This window comes from Giraffa tippelskirchi, chromosome 9 (genome assembly GCF_054371585.1).
Source record: "Giraffa tippelskirchi isolate mGirTip1 chromosome 9, T2T-mGirTip1v1.2.pri, whole genome shotgun sequence".
Classification (NCBI taxonomy): domain Eukaryota; kingdom Metazoa; phylum Chordata; class Mammalia; order Artiodactyla; family Giraffidae; genus Giraffa; species Giraffa tippelskirchi.
Window position 1 is genome coordinate 91,995,011 of NC_137283.1, and position 15,691 is coordinate 92,010,701.

At 36.2% G+C, this 15,691-nt stretch overlaps 1 protein-coding gene across 2 annotated transcripts in view; it reads left to right on the forward strand.

The window, feature by feature from the left end:
* The window catches only part of ECHDC1 (ethylmalonyl-CoA decarboxylase 1), a 67,279-nt gene extending 52,020 nt beyond the window's left edge, over window positions 1-15,259 (forward strand). For both annotated transcript variants that reach the window (XM_081529794.1, XM_081529795.1), the window contains exons 5-6: window positions 996-1,076; window positions 13,808-15,259. In XM_081529794.1, coding sequence (XP_081385920.1) covers window positions 996-1,076; window positions 13,808-14,216 — 490 coding nt within the window. In that variant the 3' untranslated portion in view covers window positions 14,217-15,259. The remainder of the gene's footprint in view (window positions 1-995; window positions 1,077-13,807) is intronic.
* Window positions 15,260-15,691: the final 432 nt, after the last annotated feature.

Below are 15,691 nucleotides of genomic sequence, written 5' to 3' on the forward strand. Positions count from 1 at the left end.
ACAGAACTGAAGAGAGTTAGGACCTTGCTCTGGCTTAAGGAAATGTGGGTAATTTGATCTAATATCTGGACCAATAAGACTTTCTTCCTATTAGCAATAAAGTTGTTTTGCTTTCTTACCTTTCATGTGTTCACTGGAGGAGCACTTTTAATTTCCTTCAAGAACTTTTACTTTGCATTCACAACTTGGCTGACTGTTAGCCAAAGCCTAATTCCAGCACAATAAGTGAAAGTGAAAGTTGCTCAATCGTGTCCGACTCTTTGCAACCCCGTGGACTATATACAGTCCATGGATTTCTCCAGGCCAGAATACTGGAGAGGGTAGCCTTTTCCCTCTCCAGGCGATCTTCCCAACCCAGGGATCGAACCCAGGTTTCCCGCATTATAGGCAGATTCTTTACCAGCTGAGCCACCAGGGAAGCCCAGTAAAGTGAAGCGCAATAAAATGAGGTGTGCTTGCATTATACAGAAACAACTGTTTATTTGGAAGAAAGTTAATATGCCTATAGTTTAAAATAAATAAGGATTTGGGGAGGTATGTTGATCAGTTTGGGGCTTCTCTGGTGGCTCAGAACAGTAAAGATGGCAATGCAGGAGACCCAGGTTCGATTCCTGGGTCAGGAAGATCCCCTGAAGAAGGGAATGGCTACGCACTCCAGCATTCTTGCCTGGAGAATTCCATGGACAGAGGAAGCTGGCAGGCTACAGTCCATGGGGTGGCGCAGAGTTGGACACAACTTAGCTACTAACACCTTCACTTTGATAAGTTTGCATAGCATTTAGTATGAATTATTATATCTTCATTATTATACTGTTTTGCTTGTCATGATTTACAGGCTAATGGTTCTACTGTACTTTGAGGTGTGCTTGTTTTTGTAAATATAGATCAATAATTTTGTTTCTACTATATCTCAAGTTTTTAAAATATTTGTAAATTAATATCAATATTAATTTAAAATATTAACATCCATTTTTCCTTCTTCCTTCAATACACAGACTTCCTTTAATAAGTGTTGCACTGGTTCAAGGTCGGGCATTGGGTGGAGGAGCAGAAGTTACTACAGCGTGTGATTTCAGGTAGGGTAAAAATTGTATTACTCCTCGTACAAATATAATTAACGTGTGAAATTTATTTCTTTGCCTGAATTATAGGTATTTCATATATTTTTAAATAGGATAATCGATGAGCAAATATTTTCTTTCTGCCAATCATATCATTAAAGTAGATAATCAGTCCAATATAACTCTGTAATTACTTCATTGCTGTGCATTTCAAAAAGTTAAAATGATTTTGAAAAAACAAATCCATATTAACAAAGTCCCTGGGGAATGAAGCCAAGCAAATATATGAAACTTTAAGAGTCACAAGAATTATGTAAGAAAAGAACTAAAAAACCCCAAAGAAGTAAAGAGAATGGGGAAAGGGTCTGCTTAAGTCTTCCTCTTACTAATAACAGGAGGTTTTCTGAGACCCCATCTTTACTGTGATTTGTAGAAACTTTGTGGGGTTTGGGGCTGATTAGAGAATTCATTTAGAGAAAATTATTTGGTACCAATTAACTCTTTAATCCTAGAATTCTTTTTAGTATTGGATAGCTGTACTTTTGGAGAAGGGAATGGCAATCCACTCCAGTGTTCTTGCCTGGAGAATTCCATGGATGGAGAAGCCTGGCGGGCTACAAGTTTGTGGGGTCGCAAAGAGTCGGAAACGACTGAGTGACTGACACACACAGCTGTACTTTATAGGAATGATAAAGTTTTATAAGGCTTTCTATATTTTGGTTTTGTGTGTATAAAACATAAATGTCAATTTAATGACTTGCTACAAAATAGGAAGCTGTGTAACCATAGGTCAAGAATTGAAACATTATCAGCATTCCTGAACTCCCTAAATCATAATCCCTTCATTTCCATCTGTGAGAAAGTAGTACCCTAAATTTTATAATTACTTTCTCATTTTTCCTTTATAGTTTTATAAGTTAACCATTCTATAACCAATATATTCTATTTATTTTCCTTTTGAACTAAATAGAAATAGCATACTAATAGAAATACTATGAGGAAAGATTCAGTTAGCTAATTCATGCAAAAGAGGTAACATTTTATATTAATTTTTCGTCTTTTTTAAATTTATGACTTAGGTTTCAGTTTATAAGTTGAAACATGTCACTTTGTATTCAAATAAATTGAGATTTTAAAATAGTTTGGGTGTATAAGACAAATTACAAAGATCCCAGTCTCTTTGAAAACAGTGCTAAAGTTGCTTCAGTTGTGTCCGACTCTCTGACCCTATGGACTGTAGCCTGCCAGGCTCCTCTGTCCATGGGGTTCTCCAGGCAAGAATACTGAAGTGGATTGCTATGCTCTATTCCAGGGGATCTTCCTGACCCCGGGATTGAACCTGCGGCTCCTACATTACACGCCGATTCTTTCCCTTTGAGCCACCGCCACCTGGGGAAGCCCCCTTTGAAAACTAGTTCTTGCTAATTGGGGAGGATGCTCGTATGCAACAAAAACTGGCCACTTCACATGACAGTGCCCTCTGCTGTCATCAATGCAGATTGCATTCAATTCAGTTCAGTCGCTCCGTCATGTCTGACTCTTTGAGACCCCATGGACTGCAGTACACCAGGCTTCCCTGTCCATCACCAACTCCTGGAGCTTACTCAAATTCATGTCCATTGAGTCAATGATGCCATTCAACCATCTCATCTTCTGTCGTCCCCTTCTCCTTCTGCCTTCAATCTTTCCCAGCATCAGGGTCTTTTCTAAGGAGTAAGTTCTTTGCATCAGGTGGCCAGAGTATTGGAGTTTCGGCTTCAGCATCAGTCCTTCCAATGAATATTCAGGACAGATCTCCTTTAGGATGGACTGTTTTGATCTCCTTGCAGTCCAGGGACAAGCAAGTGTCTTCTCCAACACCACAGTTCAAAAGCATCAATTCTTCACTGCTCAGCTTTCTTTATGGTCCAACTCTCACATTCATACATTACTACTGGAAAAACCATAGCTTTGACTATACAGATCTAATTCCAGATTCTATCAGGAAGCTACATTTCATTCTGTGAGGAGGAAGCAGTTATATTGGCTTTATGGACAATATGAGACTAAACAGAAAATGTGTGTGAAAGGATTAAATGCTTTTCTCGCTTTACCCTGAAATAAAGGTACTTATGAAATATATCATTTACACATATAATTATATAATATATAAATATAAAGTATATATTTAGATATAATTCTAAAGAATCCTAAGCTGTATACATTATTACACTTAAAAATCCTATACATAAAACTAAGTGAAAATTAAAACTTTATAGATGTACTCTGGACAAAATGTACCCTCTAACACACAGTTGTGTGCTCATCTCTAAGCATTTGTTAGACTTTTGCTTCATCTTTTATACTCATTCCTGATCTGTGTTTGGGTAGAGTTAGGGTATAGGACAAGAGGCAAAATCAAAGAAAAAATAATTAAAGATTACTTAGTCCTTTAATACTGTGTTTGCTATGTTTTCCTATAAATGAAGTGTGTCATATGTCCTAGAACCTCATAAAATACTGAGTTTTTTTTTGATTATGAGAAGTCTGAGGGTATTACCCTCATCAGATATATTCAGTATCATAAACAGATATAGTCACTTTTCCATGAAGACATATTCATTTGTGGATCAACTACTTGGCTTGTATAGGTCCTCATATTAAGCTGCATTCAGCCGAGTCACTCATTAAACATATGTTTAGCACACATTTATGATAGCTTGGCACTGCCATTCAAGAAAGTTGTGTGTCTTGGTTTTTTGTTTAGTATTTTTAGTAATACAGTTTTATTACATTTGATAAAATTGTTGGATGACAACTTACAAGAATTTTAAAAAACATAGAAACTTATCCTTCACAATAGAAGTGTGAAAAACACTCTCCTAGACTATTCAGCTCTTTTAAATGTGCACACTCAATACAAGAGTTCTTAAAGGTAAAGGGTAATAGAGAGGCTTGTATAACTGAAGTACATTACTAACCACTAGTTATAAGGCAGTGATAAATCAATATAAATTACTCTAGCTGATCGTCCACCTAACTTTATCATTGCTCTGTCGGTTATTTTCTATAAGAAACTGGAAACTATTTTAGGAGATGAGAAATACTTTTTTTTTGAGAAGTACTTTTAATATGAACATTCCTAATAAATGAGCTTATATAGCATTCCAGCATTACCCCACTCCCTGCCCCAAAATCCTTTAAGCACCAGTGGATAATACATGTAATAAATTAATATGTTAGAAACACTCAGGTGTAACATATATTGACTCTTATACTGAATTGCCTTCAGTTGAGTCATAATTTTCATGTAAAACTTGCTTAGAGAAAATGGCTCTTAAAAAACATTTTCTAAAGCTGGTAACTTAAAAATTGGCATTCCACAGTGATCAAAAACGAGTCACTCAAACATTATGTTTCTCTTTAGTGACAAAATTGATAAGCAAATAAAAAGCTAGAACTGTGATAAAATCATCTGCTTCTAACTTTTAAATGTCTCGATTAAATGAAACACAAATTAAGAAAATATGTATTTGAATATTAGTTTTCTGTTGCAGCCATAACAAATCACCACAAATTTAGTGGCTTATAACAGCACCCGTTTATCAAGATACATAGGTTGGAAGTCTGGCTGGGCTAAACTGGGTTCTCTAAACCTGGTCATGCAAGGCCCAAGTCAGGAGGTTGACCGGACTGAGCTCTGAGGACTTGGGGGAGCATGCACTTCCAGGCTCATCCTGGTTACAGCTGGCAGAATCCAGTCCCATGCACTTGTAAGACTGAGGTCTCGGTTTTCCTGTCAGCATGGCAGCCAGGGGTCAGTCTTCGCTCTCGGAGGATGCCTGTATTCTTTCTGATGTTTTCCATGTGATCCCCTTCAGCGGTGGGGGGTTAAGTTCCTTTCACACTTTAAATCTTTCTCACTTTTCCCTCTGCGGCATCTCTGACTCCAGCTGGAGAAAGTTTTCTGCTTTTAAGAGCTCTCTGGTTAGAATGAGCCCACTCAGATAATGTGGGATAATGCCTCTATTTATATATATTTAGGGCCTGGACGTCTCTGTGGGACCATTCTACCTTTGTCACAAGGGCTTGTCATAGAGAATATAGTTGCCAGTTTTTGTTTTTTGCTAACTTTTATATTCCTATTTGATCACCAGTTAAAATTGGTAACTTTGTTACTCTAAGTTACCTTTGTGAACTGCATCTTTTTAAACTTGTTTAGATACACCAAATTGATAAAGGTTCATTGATCCAAAAATTACTTAGTTATTATATTATTGTTTCTTAGATTGGTTTCAAGCTCAAGATTCTAGAGTGTGCTTTAGGAGGTTCTTAGAACACTCATTCCTTGATTCCCCTTGTCTTATTCCCTATCATTCAACAAAAGGAAGGGGGTGGGAGAGGGAAGGGGAAAGGAAAGAAAATCTCTCAGAAATATCCTAGAAAATAGAAAATGACAAACTCAGACTGCTTGAGTTTTCACCGTCAACTTTTGGCAGTCAGAAACATGTCAACAGTTTAATTACTTGTCTATTATTCAGTCTTTACTACTTAGTTTGGTATAAGAGAGAAATTGGAATTGTGTTTTTGGCTTGAAATTATGGTCAGCACTTTGGATCTGTGGGTTCCAAATTCACGATTTCAACCAAGCATTGAAAATACTCTGGAAAAAAAATTCCAGAAAATTTCAAAAAGCAAAACTTGAATTTGCCATGTGCTTGCAACTACTGATGTTCCTTTTACACTGAATTAGGTACAAGTAATCTAGAGATATTTAAACTATATGGGAGGATATATACAGGTTATATAAAAATACTACACCATTTTATATAAGGAAATTAACCATCTGAGGATTTTGATATCTGTGAGGGATCCTGGAACCAGTTGTGGAATGGACAAAGACTCCCTGTACCATATTATAATGTAACTTCACCAATTTTTAACATTTTGCTGTTCTGTTTTTCACCTCTTATGTGTGTGTGTATATGTATGTTTTATATAGATATACACACACATATATGTAAAATAATTTTTTATGAGAAATTTGAGAGTAGGTTGCAAACATCTTACCCTTTTACTCCTTTATACACACAAACACACACACACACACACACACACACAAATATATATTCTTTTTTCAAGAACTAGTTGTTCAGTTGCTCAGTTGCGTCTGACTCTTTGCGACCCCACGGACCGCGGCACACCAGGCCTCCCTGTCCATCACCAACTCCCGGAGCTTGCTCAAACTCACGTCCATTGAGTTAGTGATGCCATTCAACCATTTCGTCCTCTGTCATCCCCTTCTCCTCCTGCCCTCAATCTTTCCCAGCATCAGGGTCTTTTCCAGTGAGTCAGTTCTTCACATCAGGTGGCCAAAGGATTGGAGCCTCAGCTTCAGCATCAGTCCTTCCAATGAATATTCAGAACTGATTTCCTTTAGGACTGACTAGATGTCCCCTTGCAGTCCAAAGGACTCTCAAGAGTGTTCTCCAGCAGCACAGTTCAAAAGCATCAATTCTTCGGCGCTCAGCCTTTTTTATGGTCCAACTCTCACATCCATACATGACTATTGGAAAAACCATAGCTTTGACCAGATGGACCTTTGTCAGCAAGAGTCCATATAGTAACCTACTATACTCTAATAAAGAACTAGAGTGTTCTTTATATAACCACAGCACACAGTTGTCAAATGCTAGAAATTTAACATTGATGCCATACTTTTATCTAATATACTATCCATATTCTAATTGTGTCAGTTTGGCAATAATATCCATTATAGCACTCCTGGACATTTTCTCTACTGCTGCTGCTACTGCTAAGTCGCTTCAGTCGTGTCCGACTCTGTGCGACCCCTTAGACGGCAGCCCACCAGGCTCCCCCCACTGGGATTCTCCAGGCAAGAACACTGGCGTGGGTTGCCATTTCCTTCTCCAATGCATGAAAGTGAAAAGTGAAAGTGAAGTCACTCAGTCATGTCTGACTCTTAGAGACCCCATGGACTGCAGCCCACCAGGCTCCCTCGTCCATGGGATTCTCCAGGCAAGAGGACTGGAGTGGGTGCCATCGCCTTCTCCGTTCTCTCCTGCAGGATCATATACTGCACTTAGTTGTCAGAACTCTTCATGTTCAGAACTGAGATAATGTATTTTAAGCCACTAAGTCTGTGTGATAACATCAATAGTAAGTAATACAGATAATGATACTTTAAAAATGTTTATTGTGCTTTCTGATTGTAAAAGTATATTGTGTGCATTCTGGTGAATATGAGTCACCTGAGGATTTTATTGAAATGCAGTTCTAATTTCATCTCAGGGGTGAAGCCTGAGTTGATGCTGATATTACTGGTTCACAGACCACACATTGAATAGCAACGTTCTAGATTATTTTGTGTTGGTCATTCAGTCATGTCCGACTCTTTGTGATCCCATCGACTGCAGCCCGCCAGGCTCCTCTGTCCATGGGATTCTCCAGGCAAGAGTACTGGAGTGGGTAGCCATTCCCTTCTCCAGAGGATCTTTCCGACCCAGGGGTTGAACCTGGGTCTCCCACACTGCAGGCATATTCTTTACCATATGAGCCACCAGGGAAGATTATTTTGAAAATACTTATTTTGAACATATTGTAAATATTATAATAATAAAATATACCTTACTGTATATTAAAAATTTTTAAGACTATAGAGTTAGCTATAGCATAAAAATTAGAGTTGCAGCCAAAGATAATTAGCATTAGTACTGCAGTGTGCCTTCATGTCTTTTTAAAATAGACATATAATTTTCTATTTTTTAAAAATTAGGATATGACCTATAGTTTATATTTAACAACAGTGTTCCTGTATCACTTGTGTACTTGAAAAATATGAATTTAAAATTTTTTAAAATATTCCCATCAGTTTGGATGTACTAAAATATCCTCTTATGGCTGTTTCTAATTTTCCTCTATTATGATTAATGCTGTGATAACTGCCTTATATGTAAGGCTTTGTCATTTTGAATTATTTGGACTTATTCTATAAATCCTAACACTTACTAAGTAGTTCAGGTACTTAGTCAAAGAATGTGAACATGTTTAAGAGTTTTGATAAGTTTTGATAAGAGTGCCAAGTTACCCTCCAGGAAAGATTCTGCCAGTTTATGCTACCACCAGCAGTATATGAGTGTCTATTTGAGAGCATCCTTTTTTACAATAGTATTACTCTTTTAAAAGCTCTCTCCTAACTTTGATCATCAAAAATTAAATTTTGTGTTTTTTAAGGTTTTGGTGAGGCATAAATTTTCATATGTTCACTGATGTGTATCTGTGTGAATTGTCTGCATTTTCTTTTTGTTTTTCTTTGGAGTATCTTAAGATTTTGCTGTTTATACACTGGATGAAAAACACATTTTTATTCCATCATCTCCCTAGAGGAATAAAATTCTCAATTATGCAATTTAGAGCCTGCTATTTGTTTTCAATCTTGAACATTGATTTCATGAATATAAATAACTCTCAGCCAAAGGTATTAGCATTTCCAGCTGCTACCTATTAGTTCAAAGTATATTACAAAGAAAGGGAGCTGTAAACAGGCTTGTCCCAAGGGAGCTACTGTACATAGCCCTTTTCTTAAAATACTAACCTAATAAGTCAAACACGAAATACAACATAATATTCATACTTGCACAAATGGGCACACAAACACACACACACACACCAACCAACACATCCCATAGTCATTAAAAAGCAAATTCCATTTTTGCTGTGGCAGTGCCTGTACTCTGAATATGAGACGTCCACCACAGGAAGCAGTCACATTTCCTGTGCATATTGCTTTGTTCTGTATTATCACTGTATTATGTGAAAAGTCTTACTTCAGAGCCTGTGATATCAAGAACATCCCCTTCTCTGAGCATGCTAGGATTACAACTGAATATTAAAATTAGACTTTATATTCCCCAAACATTCTCCTGTTTCTCTCTCACTGTACTGCCACCATCACACACAAATGCACACATGCACAACTAGAAAAAACTTCATTCAACCACATACTTTCTTACTCAAGCAGTTACATAAAGTACATGGAGCCTCATGAGACCAATCAGCTAAGAGCAGGAAATCAGAAAGGTGAGATAAGGGGAGGATCTTTGAGATCTTTCCCTCTATCTTCTATAATTTGTCTTGTGATGTGATGGCAGGTAGACAACAGGAGGAAGAAAATGTCAGGAAGGTACATGCACAAACAAATAAGTGTCTTATGTTCAAGGCATGATTCTAAAAAGTATTGTTTGTGGTCAAAGATGTTGCTGCTTATGTACCATATTTCCCCATGTCACTACAGTTTGCTTTGTTGTATTTGGTTTGTTCTTCATGCCATGTAAATGACCAGCAATTTCTGACCCTGAAAGTTTGTTTAAATCAATGATTCCAGACTTTAAATTTATGATATCATGTGATTTAATTTTATAACAGGACTGCTGTCTTTAAAATTTTTAATATTTATGCTTTTACTTATATTGCACAATATTCCTTACATTAGTCTTAAGTATATGTCTATGTTTAAAAAAAAAAAATCAACTTGGAATCTTCCACTTCAGCCATATCTATAATGAAACACAGTATTATTTCTATCTTTATTTGGAAATTAAGAATTGTATATATTTTGTAGTCTCCATTAACAGATATTGAGGGAAGGTAGTATATCATTATTTGCTGGGCTTCCAGTGCAAGTATAGCTCTTTTACATTTCAATACTTTAGGGATTGAATGACTTTAGTCCAGGAAAAAACTTTATAATGCCATTCTAGTAGAAACACTGCTATTATTTGTAGTGAGTTACCTATTAAAGCAACCAACTTGATAATAATGAAAGCTAGTACACAGAGAATGTAATATGTGTACTGTGAAGCTATAATAGTTTTTATATACCAAATAAAAGTATAAATAATACTGTGTTCTATAGATGTGGCAGAGGCAGAACATTTCACACTGATTTTTTTTTTTCTGATGTGGACCATTTTTAAAGTCTTTATTGAATTGGTTACAATATTGCTTTTGTTTTATATTTTGATTTCTTGGCCAGGAGGCATGTGGGAACCTTAGCTCCCTAATCAGGGATCAAAGCCACATACCCTGCACTGAAAGGTGAAGTCTTAACCACTGAACTGCCTGGGAAGTCCCACAGTGATTTTTTTTTTTAAATATATATAAACAATTTCTTCTAGGATTATCAGAATTGTGGCGTATATAATATGTCCTAAGTAACTGTAACTTTGATATATTAACTCATTTATTATAGTACTCATGGAAATTCTAAGGCATAAATACTCTCTTTATATTGATTTGCTGAATAAGCATACACAGGCCCAGGGATGTTAAATAATCTACCCTTCCTCATCCTCTTTATCACATTCTTTGTCCTCTGCTGTGTTTTACAAGGTGTAAAATGCAGCTGGTCTAGTGGTCAGGCCTGGCAGTCTGGCTTAAGCTGTACTATTTCCCAGTGCAATTATCTATGTGTTTCTCATTTCTTTGCCACGGAGTTCATGAAAAGTACCTTTCTTTAATAATAAACATTTTTAACACTTTTAAAAAATAACTTTTACTAAAAAGTTTCCTATTTTAGTACAATTTGGTAATTGTTTTTCTTGAATACGTTTGTTCAAAGTCCTGAAACTTATAGCTAAACTCATCAGAAATTAGTAGCAAAATGAACAGTCCTTTCAGGTATCAACATTGACTTTGGGACACCTGTCAAAAGATACTCTTTCCCAAGTTATGGTTAGTTTTTTCTGATATATCCATACCACAACACCAGGTATATCCAAGTTCGATTAATTTCCTCATCACCCCTCTCGGTGGGTGTCACAGGAAATTTTCAACCTTGCCAATGATAATGACACTAACAGTCAGAGGATACTTACAGTTCTTTTACTTGTCAAAATGAGAGAGTTAATATGGTTTAATGAGTCTGCTATAAGGCTTCAGAATCTTAAGATTTGGGTCTTCCAGTTTTCTACATAGATTAATAGATTATCACTTGCAATAAACTACATTATAGGTGGTACCAGATAACTGCATCTAAACTAGCAGGAATTCGTGTATAATCCTTTAAGGGCTCTTAGGAAGAAGTTTCTATTTTTGGATATATCTTGTTGATATGACATCTTCTTCATAAATTCTGATTATCACCATTGAAAATTTTATATTTAAACTTGAACTTTTAGATTAATAAAGAGTCTTGTGAAAGGTTATCATCTGAATGTCCCATATTTCTCTCATTGTTAAACTACTTTATGTTCTTTTGTCACTAATAAAATTTTTGGTCGTATTTACTAATGTAATATGCACTTAAGTTCACAAGTACACCCTAGGCATGATGTATAAAGAATGGATGTCAGAGTTTGATGACAACAGATATTTATACAAGGACAACCTCAGGATTTGTTAAGAGTCCTTTACAAGTGATACCTCACCTTATAAAATGTAGCAAAAGGAAAACCACCACACATGGTATAAAGATGATGATAAACATTATTCTTTAGAAGCAATTCCAAATATATATATGCTTTATACATAATAACTTTTGTTGTCATAAGTTCATCTGCATTAGCCCAACATCTAGGACTTTTAACCAGCTTTTATGTTCAGCTGATTTTAAGTGAATTTTTTCCTGACATAGTCTTTCTTTGTATTGTAGACATAGCTCTGAGCCATCAGCGTCAGTTCCAGGGTATAATTAGGAACTGTGACAATTTTATCTGTGAAAAGCTTTATAGGATTTTCAATATTAATAATATTATTTCCAAGTCTATTAGATATTACTGTAATTTCTACTTTCTTTTGACCTTGATTTCTGTTTAACGAAGCTGTTCTTCCCTCACAATTTGGGGCTAGTTCAGATTCTTTAAGACACTTGGTTCCTTCTTCCCTCCCATTTGAAAATTATTTATTGAAAACTACTACTTTCATGGCTGTTTGCTTCTAAAAGCAGTGGTCCATAATTGAGGCAAATTTTTCCTCATAGGAATTCACAGCTGCAAGAACATCCTCTTTCCCAGTGGGTTAGTAAATAGGCTTTTGTGAGAATTCTCTATTGGAATATTTCTCTTGATTAAAGGGTCAAAGACTGAGAGTCTGTTGTTCTTGGTGCTAAAAGAACCAACCACCTGCAGCTGGGCATTGAACACTTTGGAAATGCAGAACTTAAGTGAAGTCTTCATTTTTGTAATGAGTAGCTTGAAAGCAATAATTTTTCTTAAAAAATTAACATTCAGACATGACCTTTAGACCAAATTCGATTTTAATAGTGAATGCATTGAGGCATGCAGACAAAAGACTGATAGGCTGCATTCCCTAAACAGTGTAGCTTTAGGCAGCCGATTAATAACAGCATACACATATTTAACTGGCAAATGTGATTGCTGTGCCTACTAGTATCCTTGTTTATTCCCTTTTATTGTTCCACTCGATTAATCACCCGGTACATAAAAGTCCCAATATTTGGGGAAAATGAATCCCTGCTGTAGGAAATCATCCCCTTCAAGTCCAACCCAAGCCACTGTCAACTTTCTTACTGGCATCCTCGCTTCCACTCTCCTCTAGTTACCTATTGTATGTAGTGGGAGGTTAACAGCATGCATGGGGAAGCTAACTTACTTGGATTTAAAATTCTGGCCCTGCTATAGCTGCATGGCCTTGGGTGTGCTATTTAATCAATCTGTTGCCTCTGTTTCCATCTGCAAAATGAGCATGTTACTATACCTCCAGGGTTGTTCTGCGGATTAGTTAACATAAAGTTCCTTAAATAGTTGGTGTGCTGTTAAATGCTAAATAGGCAACTCTTTCTTACAAAATAAATCAGATACTACTCCTTTGGACAGCCTCCTCCTCAAGAGCCTCACACTTAAAAAATAAAATGCTGACCTCCTATCCAAGTGCCTATAAGCTCGCTCTGATCTCATCCCCCATATCTCTCTGTTGGCTCTATTCTTGCTACGTAAGCCTGGTCCCCAGAGATACTACGCAGTTCTGCTTCAAGCCCTTTGCACTTGTAATTCCCTCTTCCTGGAATTCCCTTCCAGAATTTTGCATTGCTCACTCACTTGGGTAGTTGCTCAAAAATTCAGAGGCCTTTCCATATAAAATGGCACACACCCAACACATGTATCCTCATTCTCTAGTCCCTTGCCCCGTTTTCTTTGTAGCATTTATCTCCACTGACATTATATTGTTGTTCAGTGTCTTTCTCTCCTAACAGGAGTGTAAACTGAGCAGAGAGATTTTATTTTGGTCATTCCTGTAGTCCTGCATCTAGACCACTTGGCATTGGTAGAGCTTAGTAAATACTTGTGGGAAGAGTGGAGTTAAAAAACAAATCCCAAGATAGAACACAGTATTTTTACCCTGAGGACTACCGACTTTAACTTATTATACATGTTTTTTTATAGTATGCACCTAACATTTCCTACTCCCATATATTCATTTTAATCCGTTTTCTCATTAGGTTACCACTCACTTTAGATTGGGTTTTCAGAATAAACGTAAAGATTAGATTCCTATATGCAAAGTAAAAGATAAGCGAACACAAGATTGGTGACCTTGTTTTCAGACAGAAGCTCTAAATGCCGTGTAGTCAATTGAATTCTATACTTAGCCAGGTTTTTTGAACGTTATTTTTAATGACACAGCTACCTATAAAGATCTATGGAGGTTTCAGGTCAGATTATGAATAGGTAGTACTTTGTGACCAAAGCATACATACTTTCAATTAGTTTTTCTTTTCTTTTTTGCAGATTAATGACTACAGACAGTGAGATCAGATTTGTCCACAAGGAGATGGGCATAATACCAAGCTGGGGCGGTGCCACCCGGCTGGTTGAGATCATCGGCAGTAGACAAGCTCTCAAAGTATTAAGTGGGGCCCTTAAGCTGGATTCAAAAAAAGCATTACATATAGGAATGGTGGAGGATGTCTTGCAGTCTTCAGATGAAACTGAATGTCTCAAAGAGGCACAAGAGTGGCTACAGCAGTTTATCAAAGGGCCACCAGAAGTAATCAGAGCTTTGAAAAAATCTGTTTCTTCATGCAAAGAGCTTTGTTTAGAGGAGGCATTACAGAGTGAGAGAGATCTTCTAGGAACAGTTTGGGGTGGACCAGCAAATTTAGAGGCTGTTGCTAGGAAGGGAAAGTTCAATAAATAATTTTTAAAAATACATAGTGCAAGTTAAAAGCCCAGTGATTAATATGTATAAAAGTTAAATGATATCAAATATGAATGTCAAAACTACTTAGAAGGTAGTATTAGTATTTGTAATATTAGTATTAGTTTAACAACTATTTGACTACTTGAACTCAGTTGACCTAGTTTTCGGTTTATTCAGGTAGTTGCTAAGTAATTTTGAACCTCTAACTAAAATACACAACACTTTTGGCTTAAACATAATCATTAATTCCCAGATTCCATGATAGTTATTAGGCTATAACCAAAGATTAGTTTTTAAAAGGAAAAACTACACAAAACCTATTCCTGGTGTTCTTTCTCATAAAGTCTTTGTCTTGTCTTAACCTGGAAATAATTTACAAAATAATGTAATGAAGCTTAGAGAACAAAAGTGGAAAGGGGTCAGGGGACAGGAAGATACGCAAAGTTATGATTAGTCCTTTCTTCTGCTCCATGCAGCTGCATTTAAAGAAGTCATGGACTGGCCCTTCTTTTAAGGATGCTCCTCACCCCACCCTTCTACAAATTTGGACCTTACTTATTTGATCTTTTAAATAAATAATTACTAGATTTCTATTTTTGGTTATCTATGAAACAATGATGGCCACCACACAAAAAGTCTGTTGACTGTACAAAACTGGCCAGTTGATTTGTATGTACCAGAATTTCCAAGCTAGTAGTTACTATAGTTCATGTAGTAATCAAATTTTCTTTGATCTGAGACTCATGTAGCATTGTGTTACACATGAATCACATTTCTATTTTTTTTTCTGAGAAGTAGCTATCTTTTCTTCTTTCATAACTAGCTATATTTAAAAGTAAATTTAATAATGGACCACAAACTTTTATCATCTTGGTAATACAGACTTAAAAAAAAAATCTAAGTAAAAAATTAAGTCCTAATCTTATCACAAGAGGTAAAAGGTAATTTTATTAAAGTAGTGACAATTTATATTTGCTATTGTAACATTCAATTCACATTTGATAAACTGTATTAAAGACAACTTGCATATGCTTCATCAACATGATCCTGCTGTTTTGATTTAGGAAAATATAGAAGATAAACTCATGTTACTTTTCTGCAGAATCAAATTCTGGATTACCAGATTAACCCAACATCTCCAACCTTGCTGTAGATTCTACAACATTCTGTGTTGAGTCAGTTTGTATCTACTAATGCTGTTTAGAAATAAACCTACCATTTAATTCATATTAGTGCTAGCCATTAATGAAGACCGGCAAGGAAAACCCAGTATAGACATAGCCTCTACTATCAAGTTATTTAAGACAGGCTTTAGGTTTATTTCCACACATATTTATTCCATGAAAATTCCCTGGAGACTGTTTAAATATTCTCAATGAAGAAATCAAACTTTTCTGAGCAAGTGACCATGTAAGCTGAATACACCACCAATTCAAACCACCACCTTTTTAGTGACCTTTTGGCCACAAAAT